General features: G+C 22.4%; 1 protein-coding gene across 1 annotated transcript; it reads right to left on the reverse strand.

Moving 5' to 3' along the window:
• Positions 1–5,048: 5,048 nt before the first annotated feature.
• Positions 5,049–8,123, reverse strand: LOC128955620 (enolase-phosphatase E1-like). The gene is made up of 2 exons (XM_054301294.1): positions 7,282–8,123; positions 5,049–5,081 (listed from the first exon to the last, which is right to left on the reverse strand). The coding sequence occupies exons 1-2, from the start codon at positions 8,104–8,106 to the stop codon at positions 5,049–5,051; spliced, it is 858 nt and encodes a 285-aa protein (XP_054157269.1). The 5' UTR covers positions 8,107–8,123.
• Between the last annotated feature and the right edge of the window lie 16,539 nt (positions 8,124–24,662).

A 24,662-nucleotide genomic window follows, 5' to 3' on the forward strand; every position in this document is an offset into this window, starting at 1 on the left:
ATTATTATTATTATAACATCGTCTCTCTCTCTCTCTCTCTCTCTCTCTCTCTCTCTTTCTATCACTCACTCACTCACTCACTCTCTAATTGTTGTGTCGTTTTCTTTTATTAACACAAATTGGTCTCAATTAGTAATGTCATTAAATTAGGTTAAATCTCTTGACTAATAGTATCCGATAATAACATGTACTGTAAAAAAAAGTTAGAGTCAATCACTAACTTTATGTGTAATGAAAGCCTAAATAGTTTGTGACTATCTTTTTCCTTTATTTTGCTTTATTTTATTGATTGTTTTTAGCAAATTCTATATATATATATATATATATATATATATATATTGTATAAGTTTACATTTTCTTTATTAATATCTACAATACTTTTTTGTTGTTTGAATAATTTATAGTTCATTATTACAAAATTTTTTTATAGAGTATTACAGTTGTTTCAAAAATATAATTTTATCATTTAATACTTTCTTATTACTATCATTATTATAACTTTAATTTAATCAAACCTATCGAAACATTTTATTTTTATGTACTAGAAATTCTAAAATACTATAAATATATATATATATATATATAATGTAATAATATAATAAATGTTTTGTTTAACTCAAAACTTTTTAAATCTATTTGAAGTAATAGTAAACTATAATAATAATAATAATAATAACTTTTTTCTTTTAACTCTCAGAGAGTTTTCATTAGATTTGATGAACACTTTTAGCACTTTAATAAACCCATACAATGTGTATGTGTTTAAAAAAAATTTCTGGTATTATTTGTTGTGTGTGTGTGTGTGTGTGTGTGTGTGTGTGTGTGTGACCACTCCTATTGAAAACTCCTACGAAAATTGATTTTATTAGACAAAAAAATCTTGTTTTTTATTTTCCAATACAAGTCTCTGGTAGGAAAGTTAGCACAAAAAAGCGAGATTACTATTCCAGTGAACACTTGGCCTCAAAAAAAGTAAAAAATAAAATAAACACTAAAAATAAAGTTTCATCTCTTTGTTGCCGATTTCAGTACAACTCATAAAATACACTTATAGTCTACAAAACAATTGATTGATTTTTTCTATCCTTATTGTTAGTGTTAGTGTTGTTATGCACCCAATGTTTTATAGAATAACTGTTCTCCAATTTACTCCAGCAATGGTCCGGTGCTGAGACTTGTATTGTATATTATGAGAGACAAAGTGTGTCAGACCCTAAATATATGGCCAAATCTCGTGGGTAATTGTATTGTATTGTACGGACCGAAGCGAAAATGAGTACTAATGAAATCACAGACCACTTCTTGCTTTAGGGTCTCTCTCTTTTCCAGTCTGACTGTGCACTGACTGCTGGAGTGATTGAATAAAAATGTTTGGGCTCAGCATCTCTCTCTCTCTCTCTCTCTCTCTCTCTCTCTCTTTCATTCATTCATTCAATCACCCATAGCTCACATCTATTGATTGACTGTGTATACTATATGCATCTAAGCACTGTTAATACATGAGCTCCCTATATCTAATCGGATCCGATTTGATTTGCAATGCATTTTCTCTTTGAAAGATATATATATATATATATATATATATATATATATATATATATATATATATATATATAAAATAGAAATGTTGGACAAATAGTGTTACCAATTGATAAATGGCAAACAATTGCCAGTTTGTATCACTTACGTATTGTGTGTGTATATGAGTGTAACAATTGCCTCAATAATAAAGTTTGAGGACTTTTTTTTGCAGCAATAGTTCGTTACAATAGTCTATTGATATAAATATATTCATACAATATGTTAACATGATCTGTAAATTAGCATTCAATGGCTGAGGGGGGTAGCCAAGGGTCGCGTATTAAAATTATTGCATAGCTTATCATTGACATTGACTTTGTTAATAAATAAAATAAAAAATTTCTGATTTATAGCATATGGAAAATTATTGGCATAAATATTAAACAATCAATTTAATTAACTTAAATGTTTATAATTTATAGGAGGCCTTTACCAAACTAACAAAAGTACAATTTTATTAATGTTAAACTTTTAGTTAATGGTAGATTTTTGTTGTTATTGTATATAAACATATAAAACATTTTTTATAGTATATATATATACTATATATTTATATATTTAATCTGAATTTTTATTTGAAGCACAGTTAGCATTATTATGAAGTGGGATCCTCGCTCTTCAAAAAAGGCGTTACCTATCGATAAACATTAGATAAATTAGATTTTATTTTATGTGAGTTTGATATATAATATTAAATATAAGTATAAAACTTAATAACAATACATACTATTGTTTACCATAATGTTATATACATCGTATATCACTGTTTTTATTTTATTTTTAAAAAATACTGTATATATATATATATATATACTGTATATATTGTATGTATACAATGTTTATTCAATAAATATAATTATAAAGAAAAATATGGGTCCGTAAGCAAACAAATGTGTAAAATAATATTTAATATACAGTATAACAATAACAGAGATGATTAAAAGTATTTCAAAAAAAACTGTTGTCTAATAATAATAATAATAATAATAATAATACTGTTATAATATCGAAATTATTATACTGTAGTTATTCCCCCTATTGTTTGAATATATAATATTTTAGTATTTAGTGTTTGTCTAATACATTATTGGATACAAATTTGATTTTTATTTAATTTACTTTATATACTTAATATACTTTTATACAGTATTGTACTACTATTCACATTAAAATTAAATTTACCTAAACATGACATTCAAAGTGCTGACTAAAGAGTTTGAAACCATCAGAAAAACAATAATAATAATAATAATAATACATGTGTAGGCTATTATATACAGTCTGTTATATCCCTGTCCTCTATATGTTTATCCTCCCTATCTTAATGATATACTTCTATATGACTAAAAACATTACAATTGTAGGGACAGTACACTAAAGCAAACAGTGACACAATAATAGAGGTTTCAGTTCAATAGGGTTTATATAAAATTTATATATCGATATATATTATATACAATACAAACACTACTATAATGTATGTAAGGTATTGTAAATGTTAGAGAAATAAAGGCCAGTCATATAATAATAGAAAAGTAATAATAATTGTGTACATAAAGTGATGGTTTGTGTCTTCTATTGTTGATTATCTATGGCTATGATTAACACTGAGATCCCCAATAAATATCAGAGGAGGTACTCAAACAATAAAATACAGTACTTTTATCCTAAATTTGTGTGTCTGTATGAATGTATGTATGTATGTATCAAACATAAGCTAACTGTCCACACAGTGTCACACAGAGCCATTCATTCACTCCCTTTTTCCAACAAATAATATATTATTGAATCCCAATCTCATTAACCATTTATATATTGTGTGCACATTTCTGGACAGCATTTTGTGAACAATTTTTCAAATATTACTTTTCATTAGTCAGCTCTCTCTCTCTCTCTCTCTCTCTCTCTCTCTCTCTCTCTCTCTCTCTCTCTCTCTCTCTCTCTCTCTCTCTCTCTCTCTACAAATGGACTGTCATTTATTTAGGAATCTCTTAATATTAATGGGAATTCCTATCAATATGACTGTTGGTATATATATAAATTTATATCTGATTATGTGTTTGGATTTAAATGAGTCAAAACTTCTGAAAAACCTAATAATATTATATTATAACTTACAGTAAGGCATAAATCAGATTAATCTATTGGACACTAAACAATGTTTCATATAATTTATGGTCAAAACAAATCAGTCCTCAATATTCACTACAAATAATTGAAAATTGTATTTAGAAAAATACCGCATATCCTATCATTTCATATTATTTTCAATATCAGTGCTTTTATATATTTACTGATTTATTGATATAAATTATATAAACAACTATTGGGACTCAATTTTGCATATTACTAATGTAATGTAAAATGTAATTTAATATTTTGACATTTATTATATTTGTATCTATTATACTATGATTTTCAAGATTTCAAATATTTTATTGAAAAGAAATTAAAAATAACTATATTTATCTAATTGTTTTACTTTAGATAAATACTGTATAAATATACACAATGTATTTTACACAATGGTTAGTCAATTATAAATTATAATTTATAATATTATACTAATTTTATTCATTACTGTAATGTATATGTGTTTAATATATGTCAATTAAATTTTAGTTTTTTGCGCTATTTTTTCATAATTTTACTTTATATTTGAATGACTACGTTAATGGATGAGTAATAGTAAATGGTGAGTGAGTGGGTGAGTTATTATTTAATTTTACTTTATTTGTTTCATTTATTTTTAAATTGTAAATTTGTATAAATATAAAGTAAAAACAAAAAATATATAATTTTTTTATAAGTTCATTCTGATAATGCTATATTAGATTCTCAACTGGTTTTCTATAAATTATTATAGACTATAATATGAATATTTTTGATAGGGTTTGACATTATGCAGATGTTTGCATTGTATTCATTATAGTAGACAATAATATAGTCAGTCTAGTGATCTAAATATCAATATTATAAAAGTTTTATTGCCATTGCATTTGACTTTTTGTTAGCCGTTTTCATCAATCAATTCATTTTCATTATTACAAAAATCTTTTAGTGTTTATTATGGAAAACAACTGTAACGGATTGGACACAATAAATAAAGGTTAGATTTATATACAATATAATATATATATATTACGATATATTAATCTAAATGCAATATAAATAGTGATATACAGTATTAGTTATTGATTTTATATATAAAAATATATATATACTCTATGCATGTTATTTGTTATGCATATTGCAAAACTAAAAACAAAACAAATCAAAAATATCAATCTATTAGATTATGGTATAATTGCGCAAATAAGCAAACATCACTACTATATATATATATATATATATATATATATATATATATATATATATTGGTGGACATAAATATAAATATATAAATTGAATGGCAAACCACTTTTGTAATCATATTTACATAACTAGATTATTATTATTATTATTTGTCAAAAGGCATTGCCGTTTTGTTGTTGTTGTTGCTTTATATAGTAAAGGGACTGTTAGAGGAAAAACACATAACTATTTTTATTTGATTATGTATTTAGCAAATTATTAGACAAATAAAATCGGACCACATTTGACGAGCACTGGTATATAACAAATGTTCCCGTGATTGCTACATATTTTTGTTGTTATTATTGTTATATTGATCAGTGTATGCATATTACATATTATGTATAATGTTTTATAACATTATTTGCACAGGTAGCAAAAAAACATACTATACTAGATATACTTTACAAATACAGCAGTTTACATTAAACATTGACTGATAACTAACCAAATTTAATCTATAAAATATAATAGTATTGTAAAAACAAACTTTCAATAACAATACAACAAAAATCAATTTCTATTATAGCTATAAATTTTTATTATTTAAATAAATCTTATTTTTGAATAGCAGTGCAAAGTTAGCAAAAAAATTGATTGAATAAGTTATTACAATGTTTTATATCAAAATAATTTTTAATAGAGAGACTTATTATTATTATTATATATAGGTGTAACTGTCCATCGATTTGTCTATCCATCTATTTATCCATCTATTGCTCTAAATCAGCACTTGTAGTAAACAAACAAAAATAATGGTGTGAACTGTTTGTCCGATTGAGGCGTTTATCTATAATAATAAAAAAGTAATTATCCATTAATTCACACGCAAATAGTTTTGTGTACAGTACAGTATGTCTGTGTGACTTATATATATATATATATATATTTACCGTTTACTTACCGTTACCACTAATGCCCTAATAGTTTAATGACAAAAGTAACGGTAGTTTTTTTTATGTCGATGCTGTTGTTGTTGTTGATGGTGGTGATGATGATCGACGCCTAATGCAAACATCAAGCAAACACCACAACAAATCAAATATCTTTTATATATATGATTATAAATAGTGAGTAGTCGTGTGTCGGCAACATTGGCTAAGAAGAGAGTGTTTTATCAAACCATACCTTTCCTTTTTTTTATTCATACAAATACTGACTGCGATTATTATTAATCACTGACTATTGCAATAATAGAGTGGAAATGGAGTGAAAATGAGGGGAAACTGATGGGAGAAAGTGATGACCTGACGGTCGGACAGTTGCACAGGGAGTCAGTCGTACAATAAATGGTTTGGTTGTGTACGGGTATTATAGATTGATGGGCTCATGGAAAGGGCTTTTAGTCGGTTTTTATAGTTATTATTATATTATATAATTGGGTATAAAATTGGACATCAAATATATATATATATCTAATAGGAAAGTGACTGAAAATGGAGTGTCGTATGAATGGACGTGTGTCGGGCACGCGATCATCAATAAGTGTGCACTCAAATTATATTTATATATATTTATAGGCGAAACCATTTTTCTGGACAACCATTACTATCTACCAGAGCTATCAATTTTTTCTTGTTGTTGTTTGGTTGTTGATAATTATTGTTTAACATAAAAATAAATAATTGTATTAGTAGTTCAATCAAATCTTACTTTTAATAATAACTAATATTGATTGAAGTAATGTACAATTATTATTACAGTATTATTTTTGAATAAAATATAAATAAATATCAATAACAAAAATATAATTTTAATATATAATTTAAGTAATTATTAAGATCGTATAATTAATATGTTTTATGATTTTATTATTTTTTATTTAATTTGTTGTTACCATTGTTTGCAGTAAATATACAATACATTAGCTTATGCTCTAATATGCAACTCCTTATTAAAGTAAAGATAATTGATTTATCAAATTAAAACACATAATTAAATAGTTAAAAATAAACAATATAATTTATTGATTTATTAATTATTATTAGATTATACTATACTCTATAATTTATTACAGTAGTAGAAAATAAATTAATATAGACTTTAAATAATTATACTATGAAGATATTATTACCAATTTTTTAGTTATAGATATTACTAATAAAAATATATTAAGTTTCCAGTAATATGTTATAAAAGTTTCCATAAAATATAAAAATAAATTAAAACTATATATTTAAAAAATTAGTAACACAAAATTGAATATTTAGTAAAACTATTTAATTTATTTACTAATTTAATATACAGTACATTAAAATTGATCAAAATATTGTCAATCAATTAACACACAAAATAAATCTATTAGATGTCAATATATTTATATAATAATTATATTTTTTTCTCAACAAAATCAATATCCATTAGTGATGTGATTGTCGTAAAGTTAATCAAATAGTAATCCCTAATCTTAAAACTGGTGTCTCTGATCATCAAAAGACATTTGATCTCATTTTGTAGATCTACTCTTTCGGACTGTCGATTACGGGCACAGACAGCACTCCGTCCACTGCCTGTTACGTACAACACTTCTTCACGATGTCGTACATCCAATGCTTTGACTATGCGATCAAAAGTGTCGACTTTGGCCGAACTTCCGATCTGTTCGTCGAAAATACGATCAATATATTGGAAAATATCATCATTTGATGGCAACAATCGTCGGATAGTTGTTTCGTCATACGCTGAAAGCAACGCTATTTTAATGTCTGACAACTTGTCTCGGAATCGTTTGAGAGCCGGCACTACATCCGAGTATACCTTGAGTTTGATCCGATTTTTTTCGAGTCCATCCAAACAAACTAATTTCTGTAGTCTTAGAGCATCGTTAGAAACTCGATGATTGTTTGTCTGCCAATCGATATAAGTGACAACCGATTCGAGTATCTGTTCGGTTGTGTGTTCCGGTAGTTCATCGACAACAACGGGACACTCAGAGTATCCATAGTCAGCCCTATCGTAATTAGATCTTTGACGCAAATTTGCAATTATTTGATTGATTTGGTTATCATTTTTATGTTCAGTCAAATAGTTTAACATATTGTCTCTGATATAGGGCTCAATGTATCGCTGATCAACTTTGTTGTCCACAACGACACCTTCAAAGCACAGGATTATCACTTTAGGCTTAAATACTAAAACATTTTCATTGTCCGATTCGTTGGTATCAGTCATTGTACAGTAATTGGACAGTTAGTTAAAATTTAATGATTATTTTATAATTAATATGATTTGTGTAAAATATTTAGTATAATTTATTTTTTAAATTATTTATCACGAGATTTTTATTAGTTTATTCAAAATTACTGTTTAGTATATCTGAAGATAAATATTTGTATTTTATTTGTATTTATGATTTTATAAATAGTCTATATTTCTATTAAATATATAAATATTTTCAAATAGAAATGTCGTTTAAAATTAGATTGTTATAAATAATATTGGATTTTAAACCTCAAAAACCCTATTCACACTTAAATATATAGATATATGAAATAAATTTAGTCGAAAATATTTTTAATACTTATTTATTATAATATATATTTTTGCAATAAAACATATATTCAATATATTTATATTAATAAATTTTACTTATAGAATATATTTTATGCAATCAAAAAATATTTTCTAATCAATTATGGTTTTAACTCACTTTTTTAAAAATTGTATGATAGGATTATGAGATATAAAAATTTTATAATATTTATATAACTATATTTGAATTGAAATATTTTACTTATATTATCTAAAATCTATCAGCAAATATGTCAATATAGATATGGTATATTTATTTAAATATCGATTATTTTTAAGTATAACAATAGTATAGCATACATAATTAATAATTTTTTTAGCAAAAAAAAAATAATTTAATAGTAATATTTGCTGATTAGCTTTGACACACACACACACACACACATACATAGCCAAGTAGTTGATATGGATTTTAATTAAATAACATTTAATTGATGATATGTTGAGGAACAGGGCTAATGAATCAGTATATAAATGATTGAAATCAGTAATAAAAGTTAGGGAAAGTATGTTTGAGATTCCTGTGACACCAAAAATATGTACTCTAAATATATTTTATAAGCAATAAAAAAGTATTTTCAGATATAATTTATATATATTGTGTGTGTGCTATGAATGTTATTATAAGTACTGTACATACAGTATATACGATATAAAATATATATACAGTACAGTATGTGTGTGTGTTTTATCTGGTGATCCCATTCCTCTCTAAATCTAATACAATATAAATTATGTTAAAATACATATAACTCATGACAAATGATTATGCCATCAGTAATAGCACCGTTAGGTTTGTTGTCGGCATAAAAGATGTACATCATTATCACAAATAGCACAACTGTAACATTTCCGACTGTGGGGTTGTCGTATTAGGCACAGGGATTATAGATGTGAATTAACACTTGGATCGGAACCCACAAGTTATAATCAATTTTTAAAGTTACAGTTCTCACAATTAGGATGTCATTATTATATGGACAGTTAGATGACAAGTCTAGTTGTAATAATAAAGTTAATTATAATATTATTATTTTAAATGATAAATGCAATGTAAACTCTTATAAAACATTTTGATAAAATTTAAGATATGCTATATTTTTGTTGTTATTTATTAAAAAAGTAAAAGTTACAAAAATTTCATAATATATTTTAAGATCAATTTAATCGTAAATATAACAGTTTTTTCTTCAACATAAAAATATTAAGATTTTCTAGTGATAACCCTCTTAATAAAATTAGAAATTTTTGTTTTTTATTCTACATTTAATATATATATATTTTTTTATTTCTCATAAGAAACATAACAAACCGGAACCAAAAGTCAAATTAATATAAATGTTATATTTTAGTGAAACTAAATACACTATGATATTGAATATAAAGCTATAAAATATAATATAAAAATAAACTGATAATTAATATACTGTATTTATAACAATTGATTTAATTGATATTTATGCAAAAAGTGATATATTATTATTATTTTTTTATCTGATTAACCATTTTATTTTTCAATAAATATATAATAACTATTTTGTTAATTTTTAATTAAATATAAAAAATATCATAGAAATTAATTTCTTGTTTTATTTATATTTTGAAAGTTAGTTATGGAAAACTACTAAATAAAAAAACAAATCCTAAACACATAGAAAAATAAAAAATATTTTAATACTACTACTAATACTAATAATGATAATAAAAATCTAAACCTATTTTCAGTGCAACATTGAATAGATTTTAATGCTTTTATATATATATTTTTAATATTTAATTCCATATTTATTGCTATTATTAATTATTTTATACATGTTTTTTGTATATAGTTTATATAGTATTTTTTTACTTAAATTAATTTTTACAGTAAAATTGTTTCATTATCGGGAAAATGGAGCTCTCGGTGACCAAAGGGTGGTCATACATACAGTTCCCCACTGTTTTACAATGACATCAAAACTCTAACAGTTTTATATATTTATGTCATAATATAAAATAATGATAACATTACTTAAAGTTATATATATATTTGCTACCGGTTTGCAATTATAATGATTACTTATCTACTTATAGATTATAAGTTTGATTATTAAAAGCATGTCTATCAATGGTATCATCACTACTAATGCAACTACAGTTAGGTTTTATTACTGGTGCACACATTTATTAACCAGTGCTCAATATGAATGTACTACAGACTGTAGTCTAAATATGTACTGTATATATATATAAATATATACAAATTTATATTTATATATATATTGTATAATATATATTTAGAGGACAATTATTTATATATAAGTTAATTAATGAAAAGAGTTCCCATTAGTGATTCAGGCAATGTGTAAACAGTTTAGTCATTTGTATTGCCAGTGTTGGCTGGTCTGCAAAAAATTATTGATAATAATAATAAAGCACTGGTTATGGACACAAATGTAGGGCGGATTTGACTTTTATTTGATTAGTTATGAAAGTTTTTTTCGTTGTTATTATAGTACAGTATATGAAATGGTTAGACGGCTTGTGAAACATCCGTTTGATTGATCACTAAAACATGTTCTCTCTCTCTCTCTCTCTCTCTCTCTCTCTCTCTCTCTCTCTCTCTCTCTCTCTCTCTCTCTCTCTCTCTCTCTCTCTCTCTCTCTCTCTCCCTATAGATACACATATAGATATATGTATTGAATATATAAAATACAATCACGTGTTGCAGTCAAACAATTTATAATACTGTATGTTTGATAATTTGATTTTTCCAAAAGGTTTTATTATTATTATAAAACTAATTTCATATTCACAATATAGTCTACATATTATTAATTATAAGCTATAAATTTTTGGACAATTTTTTGTTATTGAAATTCTAAAAATAATTGAAACCCATTAATGTCAGGTAAAAAAACTAACTCCCAATTGTTATAAAAATCTCTGTGAATGTGATATAAATTATACATAAATATATTAAAAAAACAAATATAACTTTTATTAAAAAAAGCAGTGAAAAAATTGATTTTTTACTGTTTGTACAGTATATATGTATTTCAATCTCTTTTTTATAATAATAATTAGTGTATAAATCTATAGTAAAATTGTGTTATCGCTAATTAAAAATATTTTATATATAGTAATATCATATTGCATAAATAATACAGTAATACTGTATAATTACTTGAAATAAAATTTTCAATTTACTAAACTAATTATAAACTGTCTAAATACTAATTTAAATGCTCAATAATAATGCATTGCAAACAGCTTAACAAAATTGACTCACTAAATGATAAATATTATAAAGATCAGTGATATAAACCTCAAAAAAATAATAATATATTAATAATGAGAAAATTATAAAATTTTCTATAAAAACATATTAAGATGAGTGTCGTGTCTCTCATAGATATATTAATATAATATATCACAGTATAAGTCAATGCACTCACAAAAAAAAGTTTTCAATCATTTTGCGCCTTTAAACAAAAATCTCTCAATTTGTTGGCTAATATTATATTAAATGTAAAATCTGTCATTCAGTGGCACATCTGACACAACATCACTGACACACACACAGGAATGTATTATTATTATTATTATTATTATTATATTATCAACCAATACATCATCCGATTTTTATAATAAGCAAAATAATTTTGTGAGATTAATGTATGTGAGATTTACTTTTATAATTATGATGAATATAAATGAATGTAAGAGAGAGAGAGAGAGAGAGAGAGAGAGAGAGAGAGAGAGAGATAAAGATAGAGAACCGGTAGCTTATACTTCACTGTTGTTATTGTTATAGATTTTTCGCCCATCATTTTAATCATGTTATATTTGTTTTGAATTATGATGATGATAAAAGCAATTTAATTATTAATACATCAATTTATGAAATTGCACCGGGGCACCGGTGGTTATCAAAACGGTTTTTTTAAGTGCCGGTGTCTATGTATGTGTGGGTGTGTGTGTGCGTCTGTGTGTGTATACAAAGGGTATAAATTTATATTACTAATAGTATTGTCAAATGTATTAAAAAAATAAATTATGTTATTTCTTAAATTTAACTTTAATTTGATTTTTATAAACACATTTTATCAATAATTGAATTATAAATATTATATTGTGTAATATTTTATCAATTTATCAAAAGGGTTTAAACTTGTTAGCAATAGTAGTAGTATTTATCTTTTTTTAGAAATTTATAAATTTCATATGAAACTCAATTATATTGTTATAAATCTAATAAATCTAATAATTTTAATTGAATTAAAATTAATTGTAATATTATCTAATTTTATTTTTTTATTACTTTTGTGCAACAATTTTTATTTTTCTTTAGATTAAGATTAATTGATAAGTTTTAAGCATAATAATTTTACAAAAAAAAATAATATTACTTTATTTTTAAAATACTGTATTAATTTTTTATTATTATCATTATATAAACTTCAAATTATAAAGAATATACAGTAAATTAAATTTAATTGATTTTATTTTATAGAAATTTTGATTTATAATTATAATCAAATACTACGGAAATATTAATAAATCATTAATTCAATTGGAAATTATTGCTTATATTTTACTGTTTAGTGAGTTCTTAAATAATTTATTTATTTATTTTGTAAAACATTTTAAAATCACAATTTATTGGTTAAATTTTGTTTGAGAAAATTTATGTCCACTTTGTGTTCAATTATTTTAAATTTATTTCAATCCTAAAAAGTAATACTAAGTTTTTTTTAACAGTCAACTGCAGGTCAACTATACACATGAGATTATATATAGTACCCAGAGTACTTCAATAACTATATATTTATATATATATATACCGTATATATATATGCATTTTGTTGTTGTAGTAGTTGTACTCTATATAACTATAATTTATTTGAAACAAATGTTAAATATTTATATATTGAAATTTTTAGGTCAGTCCATATGTTTCATTTGTGTGTAAAAATAATTTTGAAATAAATTCATTGGCAATATCAATAAAATTAATTTAATATATTATTATTATTATTACTGATTAATATTATTGTTAACTATGATTTATGTGACTAATTGACAATTTTTATAATAGTATTTTGTCATGGTAATTTTTTAGATTTTAGATATCGACAATATATTTTATAGTATATAAGTTTTTTAATTTACAGTAGCATTAATAATAATAAGCATTATGTGTTGACTGTTTTTATTTTTTGGAAAATTTATTGTGATTAAAACATTTACAAAATTGATAACAAGAAAAAAATATATATTTAATCTATGAATTGAAATAGTGTTTAAACACGAGATCAAGTGATCATCATTTTGCCAGTCATTACCGATAACGGGCGCAAACATATATTATTAGACAAATAGTAAATTTTTAACCATTATATCCAATGGGAGATATTGCTCTCTTGAGAGGCACAGGGAGTTAAATAGCGGGAGAGAAGAGAGAAGAGAGAGAGAGAGAGAGAGAGAGAGAGAGAGAGAGAGCTTAACATTAATACGAGTCCTGGTAAGGGATCACCGGTGCTTACAATACCAAACAATAGAGAGTGAAAAGCTTACATAAAAAATAGTTGTATTAAGCAATACATTTATATGAACATCAATTGACAATCTAATAGCTAGTAATTCGGTAGATCACCAGTTCCCCTCTCCTTTTATAATATACTGATATTACCAAACATTGTTAGAGCACCCAATTGACATGACTGTCCCCAATTTAAATAAATCTGCACTTTTCGGCGATACTAATACCAAAACTACTACTAATACACAATGCCCTCTACGCTCATGTAAATCAAGACATACAGACACCCAATATCACAACACAACAACACATACCATATTCATACAGACAATCAAAACGATATAAATTAACGAAATAAAAAAACTAGATTTTTATTAATTTTGGTTTAAATTTATTGTATTTTAAAACTATTAAAATTTATTGTAATTTTCTCTATTATGTTAAGGTTTTTAATATAAAACAAAGTTATCTAATATAATTTCTATAATATATGATTAATTTTTAATTTTTATAACATAACTTTTATATCTATTAAATTTTTCAAATGTAAACTTAATTTATTTAAAAATTTATTTTATCATCTCTTATGTTGCATTCGTATAAATCCTATGATTTTAATTTAATTTTATTTTAGTTTAATACCGGCCCCTAAAAGCATCTTTAAAATACAAACAAAAATCAAATAAAACTATTTTTTTATAGCCAAAGGTTATGTTCTTATTATACAATCATTTAACAAAATGATTGCATTTTTTTAATAAAAAAATGCGAGTCTTCAAAATTTTTAAAAATTATTATATTATATTAATACTACTTATCACTTAATTTTGTTTTTCAAAAAAATTATATAAAAATATTTTATTTTTTTAATGTGTTCTTATAATATGTAATTTATATTCATAGCTTCCTCTATATTATTAATAAATTATTTTATATGTATCATTTTTTTGTACAAAAAAATTGTTTTGAAATTATTAAAAATTGTTTATTATATAGAAATAAGATTGCGATAAAATAATGGGCTAATATATTCAATAAATACAATCTTAATTTTACTTTTTTATTAATATTGACTTAAATAATCTCAAGAAATATATATACAGTATATATAGAGCCTCAATAATCGTTATCTCTATTATAATCAAAAAGTATTGAGAAATTAAAATATTATTTCGGATTTCAATCCATTAAACAAATATCACATGTTATGAATATCAAAGCCAGTATGTCTATCACCTAGGTGTTAATTTTTGTAAATATAATAATAATTGCCTATATTTAAATAAAATTAATAACAATATATAAATGTTCAATTAAAATTAAAATTTAAAAATATATATAATATAGTATTTACTTATAGATAAAATTACTAATAAAACAATATTTTTCAGTAATATTAAACATAATCTATAAATATTGTTATTTTTAAAATATTATATTATTTACTATATTTTTTCTTATGTAATTTTTAAATTTTAGTTCTAGCTAATTATATATATATATATATATTAAATATTTTTAATCTGTATAATTGTATAAAATGACGATAACTTTAATAATAAAGTTTTATGAGTAGTCAGTATATTTACAAAAAATTAACACCTAGGTTATAAGTATATCCGATCTCAAGTTTGAATAATAAAATTAAAAATATTTTCGCAAAAATTTATTTTCTTTACTTAATACTATTTGATTGTAGTATAGATAACGATTCTTGAGGCTCTAAGTATATATATTATATTGATATTAAGCTTATAACTATAATAAAAGCTAATTTCCCATCAATTGTTTGCCCCAACATTTATTAGATCGTATATTATATAGATTGTACAGAAAAAAATTATTGATGTATTTGTGATAATGATTGCCCAAAAAAAATTTGTGGTCCAAACAAAATATAGGCATTTTTACTGATATAATAAAAGTGATTTCCGATTGTCGGAAATGACTTATCACTATAACCAGTGGTGTTAAACGACACGTTGTTATTGTCACAAACATCTAACTTTAGACTGTTTTTTGACAAAATTATTTATTATTACAATGATTATTGATAAAAATGAAAATTTTACAAAAACTAATGGTTAAATAAAACAAAAAGTATTTTTTTATTTATTAAATTAAGTTTTAAAAATAAATATCATACTTGTTATCCCCCCACAAACTATTTCATGTATTAATCATTTTAAAAAAATAAGATTTATACTAATATGGTAATAAAAATAACAATAATTTAATTATTATTATTATTATTATTATTACTTTAAGACCCGTAAAATTTAAATTAAGTTATAAAAAACAAAAAATACAAAACTAATTCTGTATTTTAATGTTATAATAAATGCAATATTTTTTTCATTTCAAGTTTTCCTATTTATGAGTAATTTGATATAAAAGTTTATAGTAATTAAAGTCATATTTAACTATATTTTAACAATAAAATATTTACAATAAACACAATTTTATTACTATATAAACAATTAATAATTAATTGTTAATTAGATGCAGGTATAATATATATATAATATAACTTAAATTTAATTAGAAAATTTATTTATAATAATTTTTAATGAGATTGTTATATTTACTAAATATATTTAATAATAACTTTTATTTATAATTCAAAATTAATTAATTAAAAATTGAAATAAATTTGCATTTAATATTATATATAACATATTTGCTATATAAATTTTATAATTTTCAAAATATTTTTTTAAGATAACAAACATACAAATAAAACAAAATATAAAAATAAAACAAACAAAAAAACATAATTATAACGCAAACATGTATATGATTTGTATAATACTATTATAATAATCTTTTATTTTTGATGCTATTATTGTTTTATTCAAATTATATTTAGATTATCATTGTTATACATATTAAAAAACATTTGCAATATTTACATATATTTATAGACATAAAATTTTTTATATCATAGCACTAAACTCAACACAACATTTCCTATAATATTAAACAAAGCAAACAATACAAAAAAAAACATTATATTATAAACAATAATGCTTTAGGTTATAAAAATAGATAATTTTTGTTTATTGCTATTCAAAATTAAGTATTTAAAAATTTTAAATATTATTATTTTTTAAATATAATTAATGTACTTTAAATTTATAACTTGTTTAGCGCTTTAATGTAGTACTTTTGAATATTAATAATCTATTAATAATATTGCATTTTTTCAATAATAAATTAATAATAATTTCAAAGTAATTAATTTGTATTTTAAGCTATTTATCAACAACAACAACAAAATCTGAATACTATTTTACTATAATCTCTTTTTAGTAAAAATAATATTATCAGTAAATTACATTTTTACGTGAAATCTAACTAAAACTTAATTTTTATTTTAAAAAATAGATTAATCATTGATTGAATAATTTGATGAATGAATTAATAAAAGACAAACCATTTCCTGAGCTTTTGATATATTCATAGCTTTTTATATATATATACTGTATAAGCAATTGTCCCCTCAATATAAAGAAAGACAACCTAATTATTATGTTTCAGAGAAATAAAAATATGTATCATTTTTAATATTATACTGTAATTTTATACATTATTATACTGTATTCAATAAAATAAACCACAAAAAAATAAATTAAATCCATATACATATATATATATATAAATGCTTTATATCGTAATATCTCTCATCGGAAACACAACACAACAACAACAGGATTTTTCTTCCTGTATTATACGGGGTTTAACATTAGCGGTAAATAATAATAATAATAAAAGTAATCTTAAGTGAATATATTTGTTTTATATGTTTTTTTGATACAATTATCAGATACCTAACCATAAAACCGAGAGAAAAAGCGAAAGTGTGTATTCAATAAAAAAAAGTGTAAAAACTAAGTCAAACTTTGTATATTAGCTAAGTATATAATTTACAGTACTGTTAGTACAGTAAATTTATATCATGATATGACATATAAGGGGGAGGGGGTATCAGTGCTCTCGCTTTCAATTTTGATGGCCTTTATATTTTTCAAAAAAGGCACTGTTGTTGTTGTTGTTGGAAAAAAATACTAGACTTTCAACATTTATTTATAAATAGATTGTATGGTAATATACAGTTTGATCTCAATGATCTCTCTTACAGCCCCTCAGATATATAGATATTTATATAATTAAATTTGAAAAATTGTTTTATACGTACAGACCTACCCAAACCAGTGCAGGTTTTTTTTATTTAATTTTAAAGTATATTAAGCACCTGACATACAGTTACACAAAATCATAGCAAATATTATTGTAAATCTCTTTATATATATTTATATAACACAGTACCTGTTATTGTTGTTTGAGTGAAGATATTTGTTTCCGATATCCGATCTCATAAAAAGGTATATAAATTGGATGCAAACCGACAAAAGTTTTACACAATTTTTCTTATTTTTACTAATCATTCACTTCATATGTGTCTATAGTTTTTGTGTTTTATTGTTGTTAGTGTTTTGTATGTTTAGTTTAATCGTCTATTTTGTTTAACTGTTATATATATTTATTTATTTGTTTGTTTGTCTGTTTGTTAATTTATAAAATAATTATATATATTGTGTGTGTTTTTTTGTGTGTGTATATAATATGAAGGAATTATCGCTTGCAGTGTTGATAGCCGTACTGTCCTATTGTCAGGGCTTCGGGTTTGACAATCATTTTGGTCCGGTTCATGTATACCAAACGGCCAAACATCCAGTCCATAGTATGTCTTTCCGCTCAAAGTTAATATATATATATATATATATATATATATATATATATATATATAGATTTTGTTAATTGAATACTTAATTGTTTGTCTAACTGTTATTTTCTAGTCTATAAAAAATTTCGGGTACCGGTTCCAGTTCGTACACCTGTCATAATTAAACCAATTATCAAAACAGTGAAAGTGCGAGTCCCAGTCAAAGTGCCCTATCCAGTTAAAACACCGTATCCAGTGAAAGTTCCCGTTGTGGTCAAAGAGAAAATTCCAGTCCCGGTTCCAGTTAAAGTTCCCGTTCCCGTAAGATATCCGGTCAAAGTGCCCGTTCATATCAAAGTTCCCGTACCCGTCAAAGTGATTGAAAAGCATCCAGTTTACATTCCCGTTAGTCAAAGTTATGGCAACAACGGTCCCAGCTATGCGTCCGGTAGTATAGGTGCTTCTTATGGTAGCAGTTATGGTGGAAATTCCGATGGAAATTATGGAGGAAATTCCGATGGAGGTTATGGTGGAAATTCCGTTGGAGGCTATGGTGGAAATTCTGGTTATTCTAGCGGTTCCACATACACAATTGGTGTCAATAATTATGGCGGCACTTACAGCAACTCTGGTAGCTCAGGGTATGGAGGAGGTAGTAACAGCTATAGTCCGCTGTCCAGCGGTGGTTACATTGCCAGCAGTCACAGCTTAGGCAGCAGTTATGATGATGGAAGTAACGGTGGCTATACAGCCAGTAATAGTTACGATAATGGACAGGACAGTCATGCTAACGATGATGGATACGGAAGCGATGACGGCAGCTATGGCAAAGAAGTGGCTGTTACTACTTATGGCAACTCAGGTGGTTATGCCAGTGGAGCTGGAAGTGGTGGTTACGGTGGCTCATCCCATGTCGAGGCCGGCTATGATGGAGGCTATGGTAAAGGTGTGCACGTGGAGGTCGGCAGCAGTATCTATGGTAATGCTGGTGGCGATGATTATGGAGATAATGGGTTTGTATTATAAAATATTGTGATTTTAAGCACTAAATTGCTTTACTCTCTCTTTTTTGTAGATATTCAAAGAGTTCATAAATCATTTAACATTTATTTGTAATTAAGTCAAAACATAGTTATATTTTTAAAAATTTTTAACTAAAATATTTGTTTTGTAAATATCAAACGTAAATGTAAACTCATTAAATCATTGATTCATTATGAAAATATATATAACGAGCATGGTCATCTATCAAATAATATACTGTATATTGTATTATTGATTTAAGAACTATTAATATATATATATATATATTTAAATATCTAAATAAAGATAATTATTTATGTTTAAATAATATTATTTATTATTTATAATTATAAAATATTTATGTTTTTATATATGATTTTATCTGTGAAAATGGATATTTTGGTTATTTTTTCTATTATACAGTATTAGATAGTTTATTGTTGATAAAATAAATTGTGTGTAACTAAAAGTTATATAATATTATTTTTTATACAATTGTACATGATCAAAATAGATTTGAATACAAAATAAAAGTAATAATAAAATTTTTATTAAATTATACAGTTTTATAATAATATGTTATTATTCAAATGTTTTAGAAAATTATTTAATAAATCTTTAATAATTAATTATAATGTACTGTAATATTCAAAATAAACATCAAAATACAAATTTTATGAATAGTATAAACCGGTTTTATTTTCATAAATTAAATAATTACTTAAAATGACAAATAATATACTATTATAACTTAATTTTAAATAAATAAATTATTATATAATAAAATAAATAATAAAATTTATTTAAATAAATTAAAATATTATTATTTTTGATGACAAATATGATGAGAGTTTTTTAAACATATATTTTATCAAAACACATTAATTTTAATATAATAAATTTAAAATTGTTTTAATTAAAAAATATATAGTTATTTACATTTTTAATCCATATTAATAATATAACAATTAAATAATAAAAATTATTTTAGAACTTTGATACAATGTTTATTTATAAATATAAGTTTAGATTATAATTTTAAAACAATACAATATCTATAGTAAACTTTAATACTGTACTTTATTATACTTTACTGTTCAAATTTTACTTTTATTACTTTTATTTTTCAAATAATTAAATTTACTTTAATAAAAAATATTAGTAAAATTCAAATTTTAAATTTTTTATATTTTAAGTTTAGTATAAATTTATCAAATAGTTTCCGCATAATAGTCTAATGAATCATAAATAGTTTGATAATTACTAAATACAATTAATTTAAAAGATTATCTTAAATCATTTTTTAGTCAAAAGTTATTTTAAACATAAATAAAATTAAAATAACATTATTAAAAAAATCACATTTTAATAATCATTAATAGAGTCATGATCTTAAAGATTAATTTTTGTTTTTATTAAACATATTTCTAATATATATATATATTTATATATAATATAATATCATACATAAAATCATTATATATTTATGTAATTATGTTTATTGCATGAATTTGAATAAAAATAACAAATAAATTTTACTAAACAATATAACTTTTAATCAAATTTAATAGAAAATAAATCTTATATTTGTAAAAATATATTTTATAATACAATACTACCGGAAATATCGTAAATTTAATTAAAAATCTTTATTAATTATATTTATTTTTTGTTATTTACTTTTTTGTGTTAAATTGCAAGTTAATGCTCTAATTATATATTTATGATGATTATAATAATAATAATAATACAATACATTTATTAATATAATTATCACTATAAAATAATAGTAATTATGACAAACTAAACAAATATTAATCAATATTATACAATCGTATTATAAGTAAATTATAATTATTTTGTTATTAATATTATTATTATAATATAGTTATTATTTTTGTTGTTAATAATCAAATTAATAAATTAATCAAAAAATATGTATTTCGGCTGTAAATCAAAATAATATAAATTATATTGAATTTTAATTAATGTTTTTTCCTTTTAGATAGTCATATCTAATACAACAAACAAGTAATTTAATTGTTTGCAATTATTATTATTATTATTATTATTTTCTCTCTCAAATGATTGTGTATATATATATGCAAAAACAAAATTATAATATTTATTTGTAATGAAAAAAAAACTTTTGCTCTCATTTGACAATACAAAAGGTCTTCAAAAAGGTTACACACATAAGGTTTATATGAATTAGACTTATTGCTCATATATATATATATATATATATATATATATATATATATATATACTGTACTTAAGTTATATTGTGTTTTAAATTAGGTGAGAGTAAGTGTTTAACTCTATGCACTTTCTGAGAGCACAGGTATGACTTCAGGCTAATCTACATTTTTTTCAGTTTCACCTTTGATTTATTTAATTTTTTTCAAAGTGCAACACTTGATATACTTAAACTGTAGCGTAATTATTACAATTTTACACCTTTTTTTTAATTATTATAAATATTAGCAAATTGTTGAAATATTTCACTTATTTAGGATATTTAAAGATTTTTATATTTTCTTAGCAATTCATTTATAATTAAAAATCATGATTTTCTTTTTTTGTTTGAAAAAATTTGTTATCATTATTAGAAAACTTATGATACATTCATACTGTATATCATATATGTTAAGCAAATTAGATTTAATCATCACTTTATTTTTGGTATTTAATACTTCCGGATAAATAATTTTAGAAACAGATTTGTCATAATATTTTGTTTTTTATTAAATTATAATATTAAATCAACTTATTATATAATAAAAACAATAATTTTGTAAATTTATTTATGAGTTATTTTAAACCAAATCTATTGTATTCATGATTTTTAAAATATTAAATCTAATATATATATATATAACTGTAAATAATATACATTACATATTTAATAAAAACAATAAAATCGTGAGTAAAACATGACTCTATTAAATGTAGTTATACTTAAAATCAATTACAATTAAACTAAAATTTATAAGTTATGTAATAGTATTTTTCAAAAACAACTTTGTAATACAGTATTTATATAATAAAATTAAATTAATAACAAATATTAACATTTAAAATTAAATATTAATTATAGTAATTTAAAAATATTTTCTTAAATCATATCCAATTAAATCTTTTTATAAATTAATATACATTATAATTTTATATTATAATGTTAATATTTTCAATAATTATTGTTTTTAATGGATAAATTTAAACATATATATAGTTATACCAAATATATCATATAATAAATTTATATTACACTAAAAATAATAATTAATAATAAGATATTAAAATTTGATAAATTAAGAAATATATTTTAATATATTATGTACTTAACACATCAAACAATTAAACTTTGTGACAAAATAATTAATTTAACTAGTTTATTTAAATAAAATGTTTTATTTTTTATTATGGCATAATAACTTAATATGTTTTAATGCTTAATAAGTTTTTTTTGTCTATTATGACATTATTATTATTATTATATAATTATTTAATAAACACCGGAATTATTTTGAATTTTAATATTAATAATCAATCAATTTTACCATAAAATTCAAGGTAAACATAAAATTTTAATAATTTCCTAATAATTAATCCAAAAATTTGTTTTTTAAATATATATTATTATTTTTTGTTTCTATAATATAATAACCCATTTGAATAGCTAATACATGGCTTACATATTTTATGCTAAATAAACTGATAAGATTTTAATTTATAGTATCACTAAAAATCAATATGAATATAATTACAGTCACAATTGTGATTGAAATGATTTATATATTAATTTTTTTGAAAGTTTTATTTTATTATACGTTTGTGATAGCATTTGATTGAAAGCATTTCAAATTTACTATAAAATCCATATCAGTATTAAATATACTTTAGATGTTTTGAAACGCTTTTATAATAATAATAATAATAATGTGTAATATTTATTGTCAAATCATATGTTTTTTATTCGCTTGTTTTGATGTTTAGATCATTTGCTTAATAATATATATTATTAAAGTAATAAAAAAATATATAATATATTTGCTCAGAGAAATCTTAGATAATATCTACTATTTTCTCATTGATTAATTAGCTCACAAACACACACTCACTCACTCACTCACTATTACTATAATTTTTTAGATAAAAATTTGTCCTTTAATTTTCTAAAGTTTATCTTTAAATAAAAAAATTAAACAATTTTTTCCAGTGAACTTTCAAACTTTTTTTCAACGTAAATAAAAAAATTATTTAATTAAAGTTAAATACCCTGTTAATTTGGATTAAGTCATAAAAAAGTTAGATTTTTAAAAATTATTAATTTTATATAATTTTTGTTTTGTTTTTTTTGTAATAAACCAAATAATTTGTCAAATAAATAAATAGTCAATATATTTATGTTTATATTATTAATGGCCTTAATTAAAAAGGGCCTGGTCACATTTTTATTTATTTTTGTTTGTTTTAAATATTCAATGTTTCCGTGTTTAATGAATTTTATTTTTTATAAATAAATATATTTTATCATTATTATAAAAAAAAACATTTAGCTTTACCCACCATAATATAGATGGGTTTTTACATGGGTTTAACAATTATTTTATTTTGTTACAAAATATTGACCACAATTTTAATTTTTATTATAAATACTGTTTATACTAAATTAAACAATACGTAATTATAAATTATTAAATAAAAACTATTAATTTTTCTAATAAATTAATTTATTAAAGATTTAGATATATCATAGTATTAAATAATTTATTTGTTAAAACCAATTTCCATATAAAAAAAATTATTAACTAAAAAATTTAAGTTCAGATAACACTTGAGATTATAGTCTTATTTGATTAACAATCAAACATTTTTTTTAATGAAATATAAATTAATAAAAATTGATTGTAAACTCAA

The sequence above is a fragment of the Oppia nitens genome, unplaced genomic scaffold (assembly GCF_028296485.1).
Source record: "Oppia nitens isolate AA-2021 unplaced genomic scaffold, nextdenovo-longstitch-racon4-pilon3 scaffold2_pilon_pilon_pilon, whole genome shotgun sequence".
In the NCBI taxonomy this organism is placed as follows: Eukaryota; Metazoa; Arthropoda; class Arachnida; order Sarcoptiformes; family Oppiidae; genus Oppia; species Oppia nitens.

Bases quoted from the DNA above. Each gene is read 5' to 3' on its own strand.
- LOC128955620 (XM_054301294.1), bottom strand. From the start codon at position 8,106: ATGACTGATACCAACGAATCGGACAATGAAAATGTTTTAGTATTTAAG. The intron at 5,082-7,281 runs GTTGAGAAAAAA...TACTATATAAAG, and splicing joins CACTAATGGATATTGATTTT to CAACAACAACAACAAAACGG.